We start from the raw sequence: 21,116 nt of genomic DNA, 5'->3' as shown, positions 1-21,116 counted from the left end.
TTCCCCTGCATTCACTCCTGAAGTGCTCCTAGATAGTTTGCTGCAGTAGAATTTCCTGCCAAGGAACACTTATATTTTGCTGCCTGATATATTCCTCATTACTGCCTCAAAAATGGCAAATTCTGGTTTTCTTCCTCAAGCTAGTGGTACCCTCTGACTGACCCTGGCTGAACATCCCTGCTCAGGAACTCGCCTTTGCCTATCCTAGGTATTTCTCTATATTTAGATCATTTCCAAAGATTATCTATATCTGCCACAGACCAAATGGTTTTGTATTGATGAAAGCATCATGTGAGACCATATGAATTGGTCATGATACCGGTGAGATCCAGCCTTATGGAAATAGGAAAAAAGGCAAAATTATCAACAACATAATAATGAGGGTGTGTTCCAACACACCATGACCAGGTGCTCTTGCAGATTTTGTCAGTTCTCATCACACTCCTGAGTTGTCTGGGCACCCAAGGGCACGTGGACCTGAGGTGTATGACACACCGCCAGATGTGCAGCTCCAGTGGCACTCCAGCTCAGACCTCACTAACACAGACTGGTAATAACCTACCCAGGCAGCACTTGAGCCTGCCCAGATATAAGCCTGCATGAATATCAGGTTGCAAAGAGATTCAGGGACAGGCTTTTTCCAACCTGTCATCCCTCACCCTCCCTTCAGGAGAGGCAGATCCACTCCCTGAATCACAAACAGCACTCAAAAAGCACAAGGCCAAGCGCTTCTGACTCCAGCAGAAGAAAACATAAGAGCAAATAGTGAAATTCCATGGAGCACTTCAGAAGGATGTAGTGCTTCCTAAGCACTCACGGCTCCGGGTCACCGTGGGATGCAACACTGTGCTGTACAGACCCGAATACAGCACATCCATAGGACACCCCGGGAGTGTGACAGAGCCACACAGCACCTTTGACCTACCAGGCTGATCCCTACCACACTATCCACTGCCCGTGAGAACATTCACAGCATTGCAGTCAGCTGCTCTGACTGATTGCTGCTCCTCATGGCTGCTGGGCTTGGTTCAACAAGCTCAGCTCCAGGCTTAAAACTATAGCTACCCAAAACTACACCCGATTTCCCAACCTTTGTTTAACTTCTCATATTAAAGTAAGTCTTTAGTATAGTGAACTCCATGTGTCCTCTCCCTGACAAAGCCGTTTCTAGCGTGGGTCTCAAGCAGCAGCACAGACGTATCAATGAACTATGGGCAGGGGGGACTCCTCTCCCGTCTGTAGCCGGGGTGAGCCCCCGGGGGGGGCGGGGCGTGTGAGTTCCAGCTGCTGTCACTAGAGACACGGACAGCCTGCAGCAGGGACAGATTCAGGATGGCCGGGGGTGAAGGCAGCACACACCCCATGGCAATCTCCCGTTGCTCTCCGGCACGACCCAGCCTGTGAGGCACATCGGCGGTGTCCAGACTTGCACCCCAAACTGCGGGAAGGGCTGAAGGCAGTGCCAATGACTGTGCTGGGAAAACCCTGAGCGAGTCAAACACACAGGCAAGAAGCAGTGCGAGCCCGAGGGGTGCTCTCCTCCCCCCGGAGCAGGCTGCAAAAACAATACATCAAATTTTAAAACACCAGAAGAAGGGCAGGGTGTCAATTGGGTGACGGAGCTGGAAGCGCAGCCTCCAACGCGCAAATCGGCTGAAGCGAGATCAGAAACATTCATTTTTTTTTTAGGCGCAGAGCCCTTTCAGCGCTGGGATCGGTGGGATTTTCCTGCCTGCAGAGGTCAGCACACGCAGGAACACCCGCGCCCAGCGGCGCTGGCCCCGGGTACAAGGGGCACAGGGACACAGGGACACAGCGACGCCGGGAGCCGCTGCCCAGCCAGGGAGGCAGCAGCCGGGGCGGCTCCCGAGGGACGCGTGGGACAAGGTACGTGGGGGTTCGCGTTCGCACGAAGCGAAAGGAGTCGCGGATTTTCCTTACGCAGCCTCGCGGAAGAGGAAGCGTCCCTGACTCCGAGCGCTGCTTCCCGTGACGGCTCAAGGGCAGCGCTGGGCGACTCCAACCCTGCGTACCCAGCACCCTGCCCGGGGGCTTTCTTCCCTCCCGAGACAATAAGGCACTTTGAATTAAAGGCCTGAATATCAGAAAAGCAGGAATTAATAACACATTTGCAGGAGTTTCCAGAGTTTACGTTTCTTAAAGTAATGTAATGTTTGGGAAGGCAGCAGCCTCTTCAAGGGAAAAATCTGGTTTATTTTCCACACGCCACAACTTTTTTTACTAGCATCCTGCGATAAATCCTGCTGAACATGGGGATTACAAGTTTGGGAGTTAACGTAAATAAAGCTGAGCCCCATGGTAGGACAGAGGGAGCACAGGAAGTGCCTGTGAGCCCCAAGCCAGAAACTCCCTTAAATATTAACAGATAGTTGTGGGATATTGCCGCACTAACTGATAAAATATTGCGGACAGACTGGGGAAAGTAAAATATTTTCTGTTTAAAAATATATCATAAAACCTGAAGTTTGAGTTCTTAAAAGTACCATAAATCTCCATTGTCCACATCATTGCAACGAGGACAGGACGGTGCCTAAATATTCATGTGACCCCCGTGCAGGTACAACATCTTGGCCAGCCTACCGAAACCACTCCTCGCTGTGCCAACACCTTCATCAGGCATCCACTGACAGGCTCCAGGATGGCTCTGCTGGAGACCAGCAAGTACTCGCAGGGCTCGGTGCTCGGCAGCGTGAATCCCGACCTGGCCAGCGAGAGGCAAACTGCCTCCTTCTGCGTGGAAAAGCTCACGGCCCTGCTGGATGGTGGCACAGAGCAGACTCGGATACGGAGAGCGGTGGGTGAGTGAGCCCTACAAGGCCCTGCTGGGGAGCTGGCACAGGCCGTGCCTGGGTGTCCCTGCTGTTCTGCTCCTCCTTTGCAGCATGGTGGGGTTTGTGCTTCTGGGCATTTGCTTATCACCCGTCTCTTAAAAAAGTAGAAGTGTGGAGCTGGAGTCTTCACTTAGTGTAAATCAACACGACTCCTCCGCAGCCACTCCTGCTGTCTGAAGCTTTTCCTCCTCCCTGCACCAATCCCCAGTGTCTCTGGCAGGACTGGTTAAACTGGAATACAAGAACTGAAGGTTGAGTGTCCCTGTGTGAGTGGGATGTGTGCAGGGGCTTAGTGCTGCTGTGCAGCAATGCACACCATGTGTGAGCCACTGCCAGCGACCCTCCTCGGCACATCAGGCTCATCCAGGTGGGGAATGTCTTGAGTGGGTGGCTCAGCCAGGCTGAGCTGCTCTCACTTGTCGTGAGCGTGCCAAAAACTGACTGCATGCTCAGAAGGAACAGAGGAACCCTCTCTTTTGTCTCTGTAACTACATCCGTATTATACACTTATCAAACAAGAACGGCACAGGCTGCTGGGATCACACACTTCATGGTGCCACTGGAATTCAGTGTAACCTTACATGTGAATAGATAAAGCAAAATGGAGCAGGGGCAGTTTCCAGGCAGACACAGAAATAGTAACTCTGAGTTGCTTTGCAACACTGCCATGGGCTGGTAACATCCCAAACCAGAGCACTGGTGCTGAGCAAGACAACCAGCAGGCTCCAGCCATTAGCCACCCTCTGGGCAAAATCCAGCTAACCACAGCCCTTGCTGGAACAAGGATGGGAGCAGCAACTGGAGGCAGAGGGATCCATAGCATCTTGAGATTAGCTCAGTTGGTAAGAGCATGGTGCTAATAATGCCAAGGTTGTGGATTCAATCCCAATTTGGGCCATTCACTTAAGAATTGGACTTGATGATCCTTGTGAGTCCCTTCCAACTTAAAATATTCTGTGATTTTGCCACAAAGTCATCTCTTACTCTCTGAACAGGGATGGTGCCTTACCCTGCAGGGTCACCTCCACTCAACAGACACCCCAGGCCCCCTCAGTTCCCCTTCTCCTTCCCCAAACCCACTGCTTTTCAGAGTTAGACGTGACAACCCTGGGAGCCAGGACTGGCAAAATAAAACCTGCCTACAGGCAGGTGCTAATAAGTCACAGCATCAGTATCCATGGGTCCAGTCCTGCCCACTCCTCCCAAGCAGGGCTCAAGGCACTGCCTGCACCTCCCCAGCCCCAGGAGAACCAACTCTTCTGTGTTGCCTTGCAGTGGAAGCTATCCAATCCGATCCTGTATTTAGCAGAGAAAACCAGTATTTCCAGACCCAAAATGAGAGGTACGAAGCAGCAGTCAGGAAGGCTGTTCATCTCCAGAAAAAGATGCACGAGATGGGATGGACTGAGAATGGACCTGAATATAAGTACATTTACAGGTGATTTCTCTTTATTTTTTGTTAATGTACAACTAATTTTTTCAAAGTTTTGGATGCCTACAAGAATCAGCTTTAGCTAAGGCTGGGAGAGACCAACAGCTGACAGAACAGGTTTGGATAAAAACATGGTGCGGGTTTTTATTTTAGCAGCACACTTGGGAAAAGGGAAAATGGTGGTACACAGCAGGGAACTTCTCAGAGAGCAGCACATGGGTACAGCATGATAGATCACAGCAGTTCACAGCCACAACATGATATTTCCACTTCAGCAAGCTCCCTACTTGTGCTACAGCTCTCATACCACCCCTCAGACATTTTTAAATGTATAACCAGTATTGGAAGTGGTGCTGTTGCTGTTACATTACTGACTTGCAACTAAACTAAAGATGACATTTTGTCCATCTAGAAAACCCACATTATATTAAAGGGGGGGGGAAGGGAAAAAAAGAAAAAACTCGCCTTAGTTTTTCAGTAAATGGGAATAAAATATTTTCACAATCTTTTCTTTATAAAGTTTTCTTAATGCTTTGTGTGGGGTTGAGCTCCAGAATTCAATTACTTGCCCCTCCTTCTTTCTCCCTTTGCTGAATAAATTCCTGGCTCGCTGTTGCCTGGTGCACTCTCTACATACCCAGTAGGAAGGTGCAAGTTCAGAAGCATCACTAGAGGGGCAAAGCCCCTTACAGCTCACCACTGACACTCAGAGCCACTTTCTAGTATTTCATAGAATCCTAGCACAGTTTGGGTTGGAAGAGACCTTTAGAAGTCCTCTAGTCCAACACTCTGCAATGAGCAAGGACATCTTCATCTAGACCAGGATGCTCAGGGCCCCGTCCAGCCTGACGTGGAATGTTTGCAGGGATGGGGCATCCACCACCGCTCTGGACAAGTTGTTCCAGTGTTTCACCACCCTCATTTAGAAAGAATTCTTCCTTATATCTAGTCTAAATCTACTTTCTTTTAGTTTAAAACCATTACCTCTTGCCCTATGGTAACAGGCCCTGCAAAAAAGTTTGTCTCCATCTATAATTTTTTATGCTAAACTCTTCACTGCCTACAGTGAGCGGGACTAATGAAGGGGGAACTCCTCCATCAAGAGCTCTAGGACCTGATCATTATATTCCCATTTAAAAGCAGCTCTCCACTCCTCCCTCAGAAGAAAAAAAGAAATCCCAGCATATTTTAAAAACCTGATGAAATTCCACCCCCTCTCCCACTCAGGTGTGCTTTTATCAGGCCCCCTGATGCTGAGGGCTGTGCCAGGGCCAGCCCTATGTTGTCCCATTTTGCTGGATTAGGAGCAGAGCTGCCTGGCAGGGCAGCTCTTGCCTAATGAAACACCAGGTGAGCACCAAGCTCTTATGACAGAATCCCGGTGCTCCTGGTGCCAGGCACAGTGAATCACTCGCACAATTTAAAAATCGAGCTTTTCAAATTGCAGCTAAAGGAACGTTATTTCTGGACAGGCTGCCAAGGATTCATTAAGTCATTTTCTGTTAATCAAAGCAATTTCCTTTTAACTTCTTTGTTCATATTTTTCCCCCTACTGTTTCAGCATGATTGATTCTCTCTCAGGGCCAGTATAAAAGAAAGGTCAGAATCATTTGTTAACAATAAAAGGTATCTATGTGGAAGGAGATGCTCACTAGAGCACTGCAGTAAAGCAATGTGCTAACAGCCACCCAGCTACTGAGAACAGCACAGCCATTTACTTGTACATGTACCTATATCTGTGAGGTGATTCAACCAGATCTGAGGAATCCCAGGAAGAGGGACTATATTCCTCATGTTTTCTCAGGATTTCTCACACACAGAAAAAGCTTAAAACAGATTAATTTCTGATTTGCACCATGGAAATGGCTGTACCCAAGTTCTCATACACAGCTTCTCGAATAGTGCTTTTTAGGATGTATGCAGAGGATGATGGCAAAGGGCCTGACCAGGTGTTACGCAGATGTATTTGAATTTTCCCACAAGAAAACAACATGTCAAGTCAGGCCAAATCTCCATGAACCCCAATATTGTTCACTGACAGCAACAGAAAGCAAACACATAGCAAAAAGTACAGCAACAAACCCAACATACCAATCTATTTCCCCAGAATGGGAAGGCTCAAAAAATCCAGATACCTATGTGTAATTCAGTCTAATGTGCCCCACAGTGAATTGCCAGGGCTTGGGGGTTTTAAAGAAGGGTGGAGTTTTTTGGGTTTTTTGACTTTTTTAGTTCAGCCTCAAAATATGACTTAAATAATCAGGAAATAAAAAAAGATATGAAGGGCTCACAAGCCTCAGAGCCACAGGAGCTTTGGAGCCGGGCTGTGTTTTTAGCTGAGCATCTGCCACTCAGAACAGATAATTCCTCCAAGAGCAACTGAAATAATGAGCTAGCAACACTTAAACATTAACTGCTATGAAAGAAGGAACAAAAGCAGCTTGGAAGAGCTCTTTTCCTGCAACACTGTGCTGCTGCTGGCTGCTGGATAAAGTATGACAAGGCAGAAATCAAAAGGCAGCAGGTGGTACTGTCTGGTGACCACCGCAGTGCCACTGCCTCATTCATCACGTGCCTGGAACTTCATCCCTTTAGAAATACCCCTTGTGCCTTCTCCACAGGGCGCTGTCCGGGGACGTCGCGTTTCTCCTTCACCGCGTCTTCATGAGAAGTATTTCGGTGCTGGGCTCTGACAAACAGATTGCCAAGTGGATTCCTCTCGCCACCCAGCTCCGGCTCATTGGAAGCTACGCCCAGACTGAACTGGGACATGGTAAGGCTGTGGGGAAAACAGTGTTTCCTTAGGACAAAAGGCTGTAGCCAAATTCTCATGGAAATTTGAGTCCAAACTGTCCATCCTTCCCTGGGGACAGGGGTGGCTGGGTGGAAATGCCTCCTGCATGTTAGAGGTCGATGTCCTCAGCGTTCCTCTGCAAGCTGGAGATGCACTGGCTTTGGTTTTGTCAATATGGAAAACTTAACAAGAGCGAGGATGAAAGCCCGTGGTTGGACAGCAGGCAGTCACCAGCAGGGGAGGGGATCAGCCAGGCAGCTTGTCCAGCTGATGGCTGTCACCAGGAGCCAGGCAGATGCCCGAGTACCACAGGGCTCAAGAGATTTGTGCAAAAAATGGTGTGGGGTCATTGCAAGCATTGACCTGTGGTTCTTGTCAGAAGGGTAAACCACAAAACCCTGATAATACCCACACCAGCCCCCAGGGACCCTTCACTCCCTCCATCCTTGTGTTACACCAGGAGATAGAATTTTTTTTAAATTTCTTTTTTTAAAGGCACTTATCTTCAGGGTTTGGAAACAACAGCAGTCTTTGATATTGCTACTCAGGAGTTTATACTGAACACACCAAAGATCTCTGCCATGAAGTGGTGGCCTGGAGACAGTAAGTACCACACAAAACATTTTGGGTTTCCTCATTTGCCTCCTTTACTTACTCCACCTACCCTGCTTAAGCTCCATGTTTGAGGGCCCAGGTGCTAGCAGAGGACTTCTGTAAGAGATGCACTCATTGAGAGGCAAGAAGGGGGTTTGACCAAGTTCAAAGCCCAAGAAGGGAGCCACCATCATCTACCAAAACCCCTTGGGTGGCAGGGCTGGAGAATTTCACTCAGGGAAACTCCTGCCTCTGCAGGAATAAATCTTCTTTCTAAATAATACTCAGACAACCAAAAACTGCAGGGAGGTCATCAGCATAAAGGATTCAAGTCATCAGACAGTCTCAGCATAAAGGATTCAAGTGTGAAATTCTTGGCTCCCTTCAGGAAGGTATTTCACAGAAAATAACTGGAGTCACTGCAACAGCCACAGCACTTCCCACTCTCTCAGCACTGCATGAACTTTAACTGCTTATTTTTTCTCATATTCTGATGCAAAACTATTAATCCAAGCCTCGTGGGCAGCAACAGTGGCAGAATGATGGTGCAGCTTCTGAGAGCCAAGAGCAGGCTCAGCTTTAGGCTTCCAGAACCTGTGGCTCAGACCTGTGCTGAGCCCTACCTTAGTGGGACCTAACACACAATTACACTGACCGCTGTTAACTGCGGAAGTGTTTGTGCTGTACCTTAAGAGAATGGGGCTGGTTTTCTTCTTGCAGTGGGACGATCAGCGACCCACACAGTGGTCTTTGCTCAGCTGTACATCCACGGGAAGTGCTATGGCATCCATCCCTTCATCGTGCAGATACGCAGCCTTCAGGACCATTCACTCTGCCCAGGTAAACAACCCCAGACACCTCAGCACTTGTGCAGGTGCTCTGCCTATTTTGCCCTTAAATGTTTTCTAAAACATTGGGCCCAGGGAGAGTTAAAATTGCCAAAACCAAGCCAAGACAGATACCCAAGGCATAGTTATCATTAACCTCGACCTTCTTATCTAAAGGGAAATCTAACATATCCTCAGGCATGTTCAGACCAAGCTCTCATCTTAACCAGAAGCCTGGCCTGCTCTGAGCACCTCTCCATTAACACCTCAGTTCTGGCCCCGGCCAACACGGATCCATCTGTTGATGGATCATGGAAACAAACTACCACAAGGCATTTGAATGCCTGTTTCACCCCTCAGGTGAGATCTTCCATTCTGGGGAAGAAGCAGACCTGAACGTGCCCTTCCCTTGAGATCCCCAGCCTGACACAAAATGGGGGAGAAAAAAGTTGAAGTGGAAGTAAGCAGGCTCTGTTTTCTCCTACTGCAGGCATAACTGCAGGAGACATTGGTCCCAAAATGAATTTTGAGGCCATTGACAATGGCTACCTCATGCTGAAGAACGTGCGCATCCCCCGGGAGAACATGCTGAGCAAGTTTTGCGAGGTATGTATGGACTCACATCACAGACTTGCCCATCAAACTCTCATTGCACAACCAGAGAGACGACAGGGACTTGCCAAAATTTAGGACAAAAATCTTCCTTTGAGGTGTCTGCAAGTCTCTGAGGTTTTATCAAGGGCAGAAGTTACCTCAATCCTAAATGAAACTCGGTGTCAAGAATTCCACATTCAGACGCTGGGGATAACAGGGTTGGCAGAACCTATCTCAGCCAGAAACAGTAAGAGTTTGTCTCTTTAAACAGATACCTTCCATCCATCACACATAAAAACATTGTTTGCATTCAGTGAAGGATTTTTGTGTCCATTTTACTCTATGCTTAGTGAATACACAGCCACCTTAGTATTGAAGAAGGCAGCATCTAACACCCTCTCTCTACTCCAGGTTCGACCAGACGGCACCTATGTAAGACAGGGGTCACAGAAGATTAATTATTTCACAATGACTGCAGTGCGCATTTCCCTCATTTCAGACGAGGTTCTGACCCCCCTCATGAAAGCCTGCACCATCGCCATCCGCTACTCCGTGGTTCGCCGGCAGTCCAAGTTAAAGCCTGGGTAATGCCACACAGCCTGCAGCCGTGGGAAGGGGACTACACACCACGTTCCCCTGCACCAGTTTGTGTTTCTGCTTTTCATCTTATCTTTCAGCCCATCACTGGCTGATTTCCTGGCCCAGACAGGGCATGACGAACATGCTCCTCCATTATTTACATTAACGAGCTTCAGTCAAAGTACAAGAGAATGTTTACGGTTCTTTCCAAGATAAGTTTCATAGTTTGAATAGCTCAGCCGTTCAGACAGGCAGCTTATTTTTTATAACTGGCCTTCCCCTAATGCAATCCCATAACTCAGCAGAATCCAGACAAAGTGGACAAGTTGCTGAATTCTTATTCCACAGCATCCTACTAGTGGGTGCAACGTTAAAATACCTTCCAACATCCAGAAATCCAATATCCACGCTTTACAACACTGAATTGTATTAGTCTGGCAAGAATCCCTGTTATTTTTAATTTGAATGGATTACAAAAATTTCCATTTAAATCTCCTGTCAAAAGCAGAAGGATCCTAATGAGAACATGGTTTGGTTCAAACACAAACCAAACAGAAGAGCGCAGCATGTTGAACAATTGTAATAACCAATTCCAATGACTGAAGCCCTGAGTGTACTAACCACAGAAAAAGAGGTAAAGAACATCCAAAAAAAGCTCAAAATAATTTAGACTCAAATTTTTTTGAGTCTACACCCAGGGCCACAAAGATTCTGTTTGAAAAGCAGTTTTTCAGGGTATAGTGACACCATCTCCCCTGGAATAACTTGCGGTCCTTGAAGGCTTCATCCTTTTCCTCTCTCGCAGTTCCTGTTCCCCCTCTGCACTGAGCCTTTTCTCTGCTGTTAGGCTGGTTCATCAACACAACAGAAAAATCCCTTTTCTCAAAGGGTTTGTCTCTCCAACAGCTCAGCAAGCTGGGCAGATTTGCTGCCACAGCATCAGCTCAGTCCTGTTTGCACACTGCTTCTTGGTAATGAAAAATGCTGTTTTTCATTCTGTGACTGAAGCAGTAGCTATGTCTATGTCCACACTTTCCCTAGTTCATCAGCTGTCTTCCAACAGGGAACAAGAAGCAAAAATCCTTGACTACCAGACTCAGCAAGAGAAACTGCTGCCCCAGTTGGCAGCAGCCTATGCCTTTCATTTCATCAACAACTACCTGCAGGAGCTGTTTGACAGGGGGTACAGAGAGATCCAGAGGAAGAACTTTGACATGCTGCCAGAGGTGAGCTGCAGCAGGATTCATACAGCACTTCTCATCTCCAGATATCAAAGGATTTTAGCAAACTGGACAAGCATTCCTCTCACTAGAGAACTGGAGAAAGAGGAAGCACTAGGAGATCAAAAGGCATGTCCCAGGTCCACAGCCAGTCAGCAACAACATTCACTCTACCGCCCCAAATTTTTTGTTTTGGGAACTATTGCAAAGTCCTTGAAAAGCATGTCTGTTTGCTGAAAACCTCATTCCGAGTGGTTGGTGGCACAAAGTGTTATTTCACAACTTCATCTACAAATGCACGTGCAAATACTCTCTTCTGAGCCAAAACCAAAAATATGACTTTTTAGATGGAACAGAAGATTTTGCAATTGGGTGCTTGAAATGAAAACACACTCTGAACAAAGGTGGCCGAAGCCACAGCTGGTTGAGAGAAACCCAAAAATGCATAAACTGACTACAGTGTGCCCAGCAGGAGGGTGTGCAGCATCCCAGGCAGACACCAAAGGCCAGGCTCAGGGAGATGGGTGCTACCAGCATGCAAAGGGGGACCCGACAGGGATTTCATGTCCAGAAATTGCACAAGATTAAAAAAAGGAAATTTATTCTGAGGATTGTTTTAGAACACTTACACCAGTAACACTTTGCTTTTGGTTTTTTCCCTTATTTTTTAACAGCTCCATGCATTGTCTTCGGGCTTTAAAGCCGTGATCACTCACCACGGCACTGCAGCAGTGGAGATCTGCCTCCGGGCCTGTGGGGGACATGGCTACTCCCTGCTGAGTGGACTCCCTTCCTTGTATACCAAAATACTTGCCTCTTGTATTTATGAAGGGGAAAACACCATCTTGCTCCTGCAAACTGCCAGGTAACAATTCAAATGTGTTCATCTAAAAGCCTGTGCCCTCGTTTATTCAGCCTCTACCACTTCTTTTCCAAAACCAGTAAAACCAGCTACTCCTTTCTCACAGCACCTTCTAAAAATACAGCTCAGGACATAAACTATTCATGTCTTCTGTCTAACAGGCATGGAGGTGTGTGGGAATTGGATTATCTCTTCTATTTTTGGTTTGGGGACGTATGCAGGTGCTGTTCTGCATAACCTCATTTTCGCCTCGTAGCACAGCAAACACATTGCTATACAAGTTTTGTGGTTTATTTTTTAAGCAACCATTGTAACAATGGTACAATGTAACACAATATTGGTAAAACTGAGGCCAGAACACAATATTGGTTAAGTGAGATTCAGAGAAAACAAAGTTGTTGGATACTGAAAGTGGATGAGTCATGCTCCAAGAACACCACTTTCCTCTGAACACACAGACTGATGTTTATCCAGAGTGCATGAAATACAGGAAAAAAACCTACAGCTGCTTGAACTTTTAATAATGTGTGTTTTTACTAGAAGGAGAAAACCAGTGCACTTCCCAGGGACAGAGCAACCACGTAGCTCTGTGCTTGCATGCAGACACTTCTGGGCTCATTACTGCTTCTTCAAGAAGCAAGATCAACAGCAAGGTCAAAAGAAATGCTTTAACTTTTTAATGCCAGACCTGGTCAGTCTAGCTCATAGCAGAGGTGCCAAAAAATAAGGGAGTGGAGAATTCTCCTTGTACACAATCTCCGAGAAAGGGTCTCATGTTTGTTATCATAATGTGACTGTGTGTTGGGGATCACAGAGGGTAAGACCAAACCACCACCACTAAGATTCCCAGAGCATTAAGACTCAGGTTGCAGAGTTGATAATGTATCTAATCACCACACCACTGAGACTGCTAAAAGCCACAGCAAGTTTCTGCTGAAAAATCCATCACTACAGGCTGCTGTAGCATTAAATACAGTAGATAGGCTACACCTGAGAGCCACCACAGATCAGGCTACTGCGAGTAACAGGCAAAACAAAAGGTCATTACTTGTTCAAGTCTGTTCTGGACCACTGCAGCACCTTGCTGCTCCATACCTGCTCCTGGTTTACTTTCTGCATGACTATTTGCTGTGTGCAGATCACCACCATACCCTGCTCTGACTTTGCTCTCTTCCCAGGTTCCTGATTAAGTGCTTCATGGCAGCCAGCGCTGGCCAGCCTGTTCCACCATCTGTCACTTATCTGGCTGCAGTGAAACCTGGGAAGTGTCCAGCCAAGAACAAGTCAGATTTTCTCAGTCCAGATATTTACACTGAGGCCTATCAACACGTGGCAGTCAGGTCAGTACGGAGAATGGGAGACATCAGAAATGTGTTCAGAGCTCAGCTTCTTCCTTCATTTCAAGGGAGGTAAAATAACATAAGTTACACAAGGATTGGCACCATCTGCTCCTGAAAGAGAAAAGGAAGACTACACAGGATTAACAGCCATGTCAGATGTTCAGTATGGAGCTTTCACACTCAGAAGTTCTTAAGCCACGTGCTACCAAACAACTATGTTCACAGAGTTGGTGGCACCATTTAAGTAAATCCCAGACCACATCACTGAATTGCCATCCAGTAAAACCTTTAGGCAACTGGATCCTGAGCAATTTTATACAGAATGTTAATATTTCACATACCTGAGAAAGGGATGTTTGTTTTCAATTAACACCCCAGCAAACACACAGCCTCTCGTTCTGTCTGTAGCCTTTCAACGACACATTCAGCCACTCAACACAAGTAATAATGGTACCATGAGTGGTCTCATTGGAATTACGTGCATGGTTATGGGCTCTATAGGTGTCATCTCTGAAAACCAGGTAAAGAGACAACCCTGCTGTCATTGAAACCAGTGTAAAAACAGAGCCACTTGCAAAATCTTTGGTGTCAATGGGAGCAGGGTTTGAATCCCTGTGTAGAAAAGGAGAAACATAATGTAAGAGCAGTCCAGTATTACTATTTGTTTTGCAAACTCTCCTTACAAACACGATCCAGGAAAAGTTTACCCCTTTGTAAACTACCCTGGAAGCTGAGAAGGCAGAAATCCCCCAGTACCAGGGTGGTCTGGGTGCTTCTGCAGTTTGTTATCTACACTCAGTGTAGATAACTCCAGATGTCAGAAATGCCAGTTTGCCATTCGAGCACACACGACTCCGAATGCGAACCCCCTGCACGTGGGCTGCTCCGTCCACAAACAGTGTGCCTTATGCTTTTTCAATTTTCCAGGCTCATAAGCAGCACGGCAGCTAAACTACAGGATTTGATTCAGTCTGGAGCCAAGAAGTACGATGCGTGGAACCAGTGCACTGTGCAGCTGGTGCAGGCTGCAAAGGTTAGCAAAACTGATCTGCTTATTTGATGTTTGTCTTTATGATACAATATGCAACAGAAATGGCAGGATTAGCTTAAAACCTCAGTGCTGTTTATTGTTTTCTGTTGGCATCTAAGGGACACCACAAAGACCATCACTGCTGTCTGCATGGTGGAAAACTCATAGAAAGAAGCAATTCCTTATCTCAAAAATTTCCTCTCTGAAGAGGTCAGGTAGAAAAGACTAGGAGGAGGAGAAATGAAAGGGAGAAAAATACCTTCAACAGTTATGCTGCCACTGCTAGCCTAATCAGGCATCCCATATCCTGCAACAAGAACCCACCATCTCCAGCCAACATTCACCTTTCTGTAAGAGTCCAACGTTTCTGGCTCCCAGAGGAAAGTCTTCCCAAAGCCACCCCACTGAAAGCTGGTAGAGTCACAGCAAGGGTGAAACATGCCTGGTATTTCTTCCATCTGCCTCTCTGCCAAGGAAAGATAACTGCAAGGAAAACAATGAAAACCAGTGATAAGTGCTATGTTAACTACTACTGAAAGAAAAATCAAATCAAAGTCAAATTAATAAGACATGCTTCAGATGAAGTAGGATTGGGACAGCAACATTTGTTCCCCAAAACAAGAGTTAGTGCAGAACTAAGCAGAAAATAAAGCAGAAGGGGAGAAAATACCTAAATTTTAATGAAAACTAAACCTGTCAATGTTTCTGTATCTCCAAAACCCAAAATTTTTAATATGCAATTAAGTGCAATTCCTTTGCAATTATGGTGAAAGTCTCCCTTCCTTCCTTCCTTCCTTCCTTTGCTGAGGAAAGGAAGATTTTGAAACAGATCCATGATTTGAATTTTTAATGAAAAACATCTAGTTGTAACTACCATTCAGCCAGACTGAAATGGACTCAACAAGAAGCCCCTGACAGGGAAAAAGGAATCATACACATACCTGGCAGGGGTGATCACCACCATCGTGGTGGTTTCGTAGTAGGGACAAGCCCCCTTGTAGTCAGTCAATTAGATGAAGTCCTTGATGAGTCAAACCTTTCTCAGCAACAGCCAAGAACCTTTCAAAACCATGGGAAGCGTTGATGCAAGCACAGATATAAATCCTTCAAAACAAGAACTCAGTGAGTAAGGGAGCAAAGACTTGATGTCAGCAGCAGCATTTTTTGTGGTCACCTGTCCTCCGTGCATCACCCCACATTTTCAATCAGACAGACTCACTGGAAGCACCAAATATTCAATGCTGTAACTTTGAAAATAAGCAGAGAAACTGTGTACTTGCCTCAAAAACAAAGGAAACCTCCCATGAACAAAGTGACTTTTAAAAATTACTTTCCCAATAATTTTTTAAATGTAAATATATTTTTAGGAGAGTGAAACGTAAGCAAAATGTTCCCATTCAAGATTACCTCTAGAAAAAGCTCTGACCAGCACCCCCTGCATACAAACCTGAACAAGTTGTTTCCTCCTGCACCCACTCAAATGGGTGGCCAAGGTCTCTGGACTTTAGAGGAGGGGAGATCATATGTCAGAGGAGCTACAATCCAACTCTCTCTGAGAAGCAAGCAGGAGAATGAACAGAGACATGAGACTAGTCAGAAATAAACCATTTCTGAAGAGCCTAACATATGCAGAGGGCTGGCTGTGGTATTGTCAGTGGTGACTGTGCTGCCAGACTCCTCAGAAAATGGGATCTGGGCCCCTAAAGTTTCTTAAATAATTCCGGGACAGGAAGAGTCACTCAAAACCCTTTAGTTTGCCCCATAACTTTAGAATCTTGATATAATTGCTGCCTTCTTGGGGCATTTCTGTATTTACTTCTTATCCCACACTTTCCCTGGAGACTCACACACACGACTGGCATAGCAGCTCTATGAACTGATGCCTGCCAGCTCCCAGCTGCATAGTTCAGACACTGGGCAGACTCCCCACACGTTAATTGCTTCAGTAGACACTCAGCTTCTCAGGCAGGTTCTGCAGTCCATGCTGCTCCACCGTGCCAGCAGGAAGAGCTTCAGTGCAGGTGTGCCATGCTTACACCCACAGCTGGGAGGAGAACTGTGCAGTGGGGGAGTGGAGCCACACAGTTCCCAACACCACCAACCACCCACAGCAGTGTCAGCATACCAAGAGTCACCCCACAGACAGGTGGGGTCAACCTGCTTCATTAGCTCTGGACCTCAGCTAATATTTATGTAATTTGGCAGTCAGACACTTTACTGGTGTCTGACCCAGAAATTATCAGTTTTCTTAAAACCACAAAAGTGGGAGGTAAGTTTGGTTGTTCTTCAGTGACGTTTCCAGAGCTGAAGCCTTGTAGACACTGATCTCAAAGTACCATGAACCCAAGGTCTTCAAGTAAAGAGGTTTTTTCTGTTGATGTACAATCAAGATTCACTTGCTAGGGGTCAACACAAGTATGTTCCAATGTGTTTCCTTCACACAAATTCTTTGCGATATTAATCAGAAATATTTAGAGTAAGTACTAACATGATTTCTGAAGCAGTTTTCTAGAGTTTACAAATACCACAGTGTTGACTGTTTATAACCCTAATTCTGTTGTCTGCTGTCCCTGTAAGACATGAATGCAAAAGGCCTGGTCACCCAGCAAACAAAGGATACAGACTGGAGAAGTGCCAAGGAAATGAAAAGGTTTTATATTCTTTGCAAGAACATTTGAGTCACTTGACCTACTAAAAGTGTTTTGAGGTGCATTCACTGTTGATTGCGTTTGTTTTCCAGGCTCACTGCCACTACATCACAGTGAAAAACTTTGCAGAAACTGTGGAAAAACTCGAGACCAAGGCTGGCATCCAGAGGGTTATGAAACATCTCTGTGACCTCTTTGCACTACACGGGATCTTCTCGAATACAGGAGCCTTCTTGCATGATGGATACATATCTGCAGCTCAGATGGACATGGTCACAGCATCCTACCTGGACCTCCTGGCTGTTATTCGGTGAGCTGCTCTGGCAGGAGACACACAGCTATACAGTTTGTCCCTGTAATAGATACAAAATGGTGCTACTGTACCTATGGCAACATCTCCACACTCAATTCACCTCGTTCAGTTTTTATTTTCATTGCCTGGCAGCACTACAAATTGATTGAAACATCTACACAGAGCTTGTTTTCATGGTAAAACAGATCATGACAAGTGTCCAGCTCCTCTGCAATCTCTGAAAGTTCTGTAACATGAAATCTTAAATTATAAATGAAGAAGTCCTGAACACTTTATACCATTTTCAGTAGAGCGAAAACACGAAAATGTGTAGTCAGAGCAGCACTGGCAGGAGGCAGCCACAGCAACCCATCACACACTGCAGAATCTGCTCAAGCCGCAGCTAATACAGCCCACTCTGTTGCCATGGCTGAGCTGCAACTGGTACCCAAACAATCCTGCCTACAGCTACTTCAGATGCATCTGCTCGACACAATTTGTCACTAACTCTGTGAATTCTGAGTTAAGGTTTTTACTTACCACAACACTCACAAAGGCCTTTTGACAAAGCATTCATCTTTCACTACTCAGTGTTGTTTGTTTAGAACAGATTATGGTGCAGAGAAGTGAGTTTTATGTAAAATTCTACTTAAGCCACATGGAGAGAAACACGAACACCACAAGCAAGGGCTGAACAGGGCTGAGCCAAAGAGCAAGGCTTTTCAGAACTGATCATGGAATCTCAGTTAAGTGATGAGCTCAACGTAACATTTGCAAAAGATTAATATGTTGTTGCCTCTGGAATTCATTGCAGCTTCTGTTTTAGTCCATGCCTTGTTAACAGGATTCAAGAATGAAGTGAGTATTTACATATTTCCAATTAGTAGAAAGAATACAAACACTTCCTGGTCTGTAGCAAAATCTCAGCCTTTCCCAAACCACCGAAGAGCCCTTACTCAAAAGGAACTGGGAAGATGCAAATGCCAACATTTGAGCAAAACATTTTGCATCCCGGTACCTTGGGTGTGAGGTACAGCCAGCATGACTTCCTACACGCAGGACAGTGGGAGGACAAGGAAAGAGAAACCATCTCCTGCTTAGAAGAAGCTGCCTGTGCTGCAGCTCTCAGTTGCTGTCAGACTGGCTCCTGGTGTGGGTCAGGGTTGCTTTGCTCTTAGAGCCACAAAGAGAATAAAATACGTCAACACCTCATGATGAGGTAATAGAAATATTGAAAGGTAGATGGAGGTTGGAGATCAACAAAGCACTTCACATCAATCCAATAGCAACCTTATTCCATTTTATAAGACAAACACCCACAGCGTGAGAAAAATAAGACAAAAATCAAAAGAAAGAACTGGTAGAGACTGCTGAGAAAACATCTGACGTGAGATTGAGTCCTGAATTAGGGAATTAGGGACAGAGCCTGCAAACTCCCATTCAACAGCACAGACAATTCAGGGTATTAGTAGAACATCACAGAACTGTTAGGGTTGGAAGGGACCTCTGGAGATCATCTAGTTCAATTCCCCTGCCAAGGCAGGGTCACCTAGAGATGCCTCTGAGGAATCAAAAGAAGCAGGCTTTTCCCCCCAGTATAGACAAGGAGAAAAACTGGCACAGACCTTCTAGGCTGAGGAACCTGGACAACTGACTTCCAAGTTTATCTTTTATCTTCCCCCCTTACAAAGCAATACCTGCTTCAGTAACACAAATGTCACTGCTCTGCTCCGTAGGAAGGACGCCGTTCCACTGGTGGATGCCTTTGACTTCACAGACAAGAGCCTGAACTCCGCGCTGGGCAGTTACGACGGGCAGGTTTATCAGCGGCTTTACGAGTGGGCTCAGAAGTCCCCCACCAACAAGGTATGGATGGGTTACAGCCAGACAACTTCCCCATTAGCCAGAGCAGAAACTGTTTGCTTTCCTTCTAATAAAAGTAATACAGATGAAAGACGTGAGCTTTTAATTCCTTGTATCTCACTCTGAACAATGACCTGTGACACTCCAATCGTGCCACCCACAGTCTGAGCTCAGACATTTAACCTAAAAATGAGTTAGAGCCTGCAGAGTACTAGAGCCTGTGCCAGGGAGCTGGGCTGTCATGTGCCACTCATGTGGTTTTGGTTTTTAAATTTGTATCACCGAGGTTACATTGTACAAAATAAGCTAAAATAAGTCTGTTTACATATTATGAAACAGCACTAAATGCAGGGTATTTTATATACACTGATACTAGTGCAAAACTTGAGGGTTTTAATAATATGTTTAACCAGAATGAGTATAAATGTTAAACAAGGCAATCTCATCCTTCATGGTCTTTAGAACTTTACTTTCTCTTCTTAAGTCATCCATATTGTGGAGTAATGTAAAATTCTGCACGATGTAAATATGCATTGCTCTGTTGGAAAACACATTTTGCCCTGAATGAGATTTTCACTGTGTTAATCAGTAGCCCTTTGAAATCCTACAGCTAAACACAAAATTTGCCTTCAGCAAACATTCAAGTCCAAGCATATTTTTTGAAGTTAAATAGTATTCTGTCCCATTTGGGATGAGTTCTGTGCTGGTTAGGAAGGACAGCACATACTATAGGGAACAAGATCTTGCACACAGTTGAAATAGCTGGTGGTTTGTTGTTTGCTATTTTTTTTTTAATAGTCTAGCTTTCTGTATTCCAGAGATTGTTCTTAAGAAAAAAATTATAGCCTTTCTGTTCTTAATTGCCATTAATTCCCTTCCACATTCTCTTTCTGAACAGATGAGCCCAGCCTACGAGAGGTATTTGAAGCCACTTCTTCACAACGCACTATCGAAATTATAAAGAACGTGTTCCAAGTGAAGGACACACGTTTCCTCCTGTTCTTTGTGCAGCAGTACATTTATGAAGCATCAGTAATGACTAATCAGAATTAATAATCAGTTGCTTACTTGCAGTTACAACAAGTATGAAAGATTCTCAGCGAGCCATTTGCAATTAGACAGACGCCAAGCAGCGCTGAGTGGTACCCACTGCTATGAGACAGCCCAGGAATGGTCCAGGGTTCACTGTTTTCTAACCTGAAGTGTCCTGACAGCATCAAAACAAACAGCTTCCTTATTCTTTTTCTAAATCCACTATATGATGATTAAGGAAGAAAAAAAAAAAAAAACCACCACCACATTATGAACCCCCTCTCAGGGTGTTGGAACTATACAGTGCCTTCAAAAAAAAACCCCAAAACAACCAACTGTACTGAAAAATCCAGTGAAGGTAAAATTATGATCCTTCGTTTCTAAGAACAACTTGTTCTCTTTAATCAAAAAGTATATTAGAAAGTACATCTGTTTGGACAATTAAAATAGCTCTTGACTTGCTCAGCAGTGGAATATTCCTGCCTAATCAAGATTCAGACAAAGCTGATGCCAGCTTCAGTCTGCAGAATTTACCTTCCCATTAATAGGGCTGCTCATCCTGTCTTTCTATAAATCTTGGTCTCCAATAAAGTGTATTATTTGCAATACTGCTTATCTAATTATTACACTTCATAATTATGGAAAGGGCAGGCTGATCCAGGCCAGTCATTAATTTGCTAGTAAATGAAGTGTCGCAAAGAACATCTTCTGATTATAATTCAATGCCAGTTAACACAAGTATTTCTTACCACATGTTGCAAGAAAGAAACAACCACTTTTCCTGAGCTTCATCAGTTCTGCTTCTCTTCCCTCCCTGATAGGAAGTATAAAGCTCTTGCTGCTGCCTCTTATTACATAAGTCAAAAACCTGCAATGTATAAACAGGGAGAGACAAAATATGATAGACAAATACACTCCCAAAACAGGCCTTTAGAGTGAGAGATGGAATGGAAAGTTCCCACCTACTTGTGACAAGAACTTCACAGGATCCACTCCACAAAATAGGTATCAACTCTCTTACTCCCAACAGCATTCAAGTAAAAGCATAACCAGAAATTCTATTCATAACTATGACAAAGTTCCCAGGATAAGCAGAAATGTCAATGTGAAATAGAGTAAAGCCACAGAATTTGACTATCACCAGAAACAGCACTCTG

At 45.3% G+C, this 21,116-nt stretch overlaps 1 protein-coding gene across 1 annotated transcript; it reads left to right on the top strand.

The window, feature by feature from the left end:
* The first annotated feature begins 1,781 nt into the window (after positions 1–1,781).
* ACOX2 (acyl-CoA oxidase 2) lies at positions 1,782–20,565 on the top strand. The gene is made up of 15 exons (XM_027640668.1): positions 1,782–1,887; positions 2,579–2,819; positions 4,128–4,290; positions 6,906–7,057; positions 7,574–7,681; positions 8,393–8,512; positions 8,990–9,105; positions 9,505–9,677; positions 10,736–10,898; positions 11,567–11,757; positions 12,933–13,094; positions 14,022–14,127; positions 16,865–17,082; positions 18,801–18,930; positions 19,826–20,565. The coding sequence occupies exons 2-15, from the start codon at positions 2,660–2,662 to the stop codon at positions 19,886–19,888; spliced, it is 2,025 nt and encodes a 674-aa protein (XP_027496469.1). The 5' UTR covers positions 1,782–1,887; positions 2,579–2,659; the 3' UTR covers positions 19,889–20,565.
* Positions 20,566–21,116: the final 551 nt, after the last annotated feature.

Source organism: Corapipo altera, unplaced genomic scaffold, assembly GCF_003945725.1.
Source record: "Corapipo altera isolate COAL_440 unplaced genomic scaffold, ASM394572v1 55, whole genome shotgun sequence".
Classification (NCBI taxonomy): domain Eukaryota; kingdom Metazoa; phylum Chordata; class Aves; order Passeriformes; family Pipridae; genus Corapipo; species Corapipo altera.
The sequence above is the reverse complement of the archived record's forward strand: the minus strand, read 5'-3'. Positions and strand labels throughout refer to the sequence as shown.

Bases quoted from the DNA above. Each gene is read 5' to 3' on its own strand.
- ACOX2 (XM_027640668.1), top strand. From the start codon at position 2,660: ATGGCTCTGCTGGAGACCAGCAAGTACTCGCAGGGCTCGGTGCTCGGC. The intron at 8,513-8,989 runs GTAAACAACCCC...CTCCTACTGCAG, and splicing joins GGACCATTCACTCTGCCCAG to GCATAACTGCAGGAGACATT. The intron at 13,095-14,021 runs GTCAGTACGGAG...TCAATTTTCCAG, and splicing joins TATCAACACGTGGCAGTCAG to GCTCATAAGCAGCACGGCAG.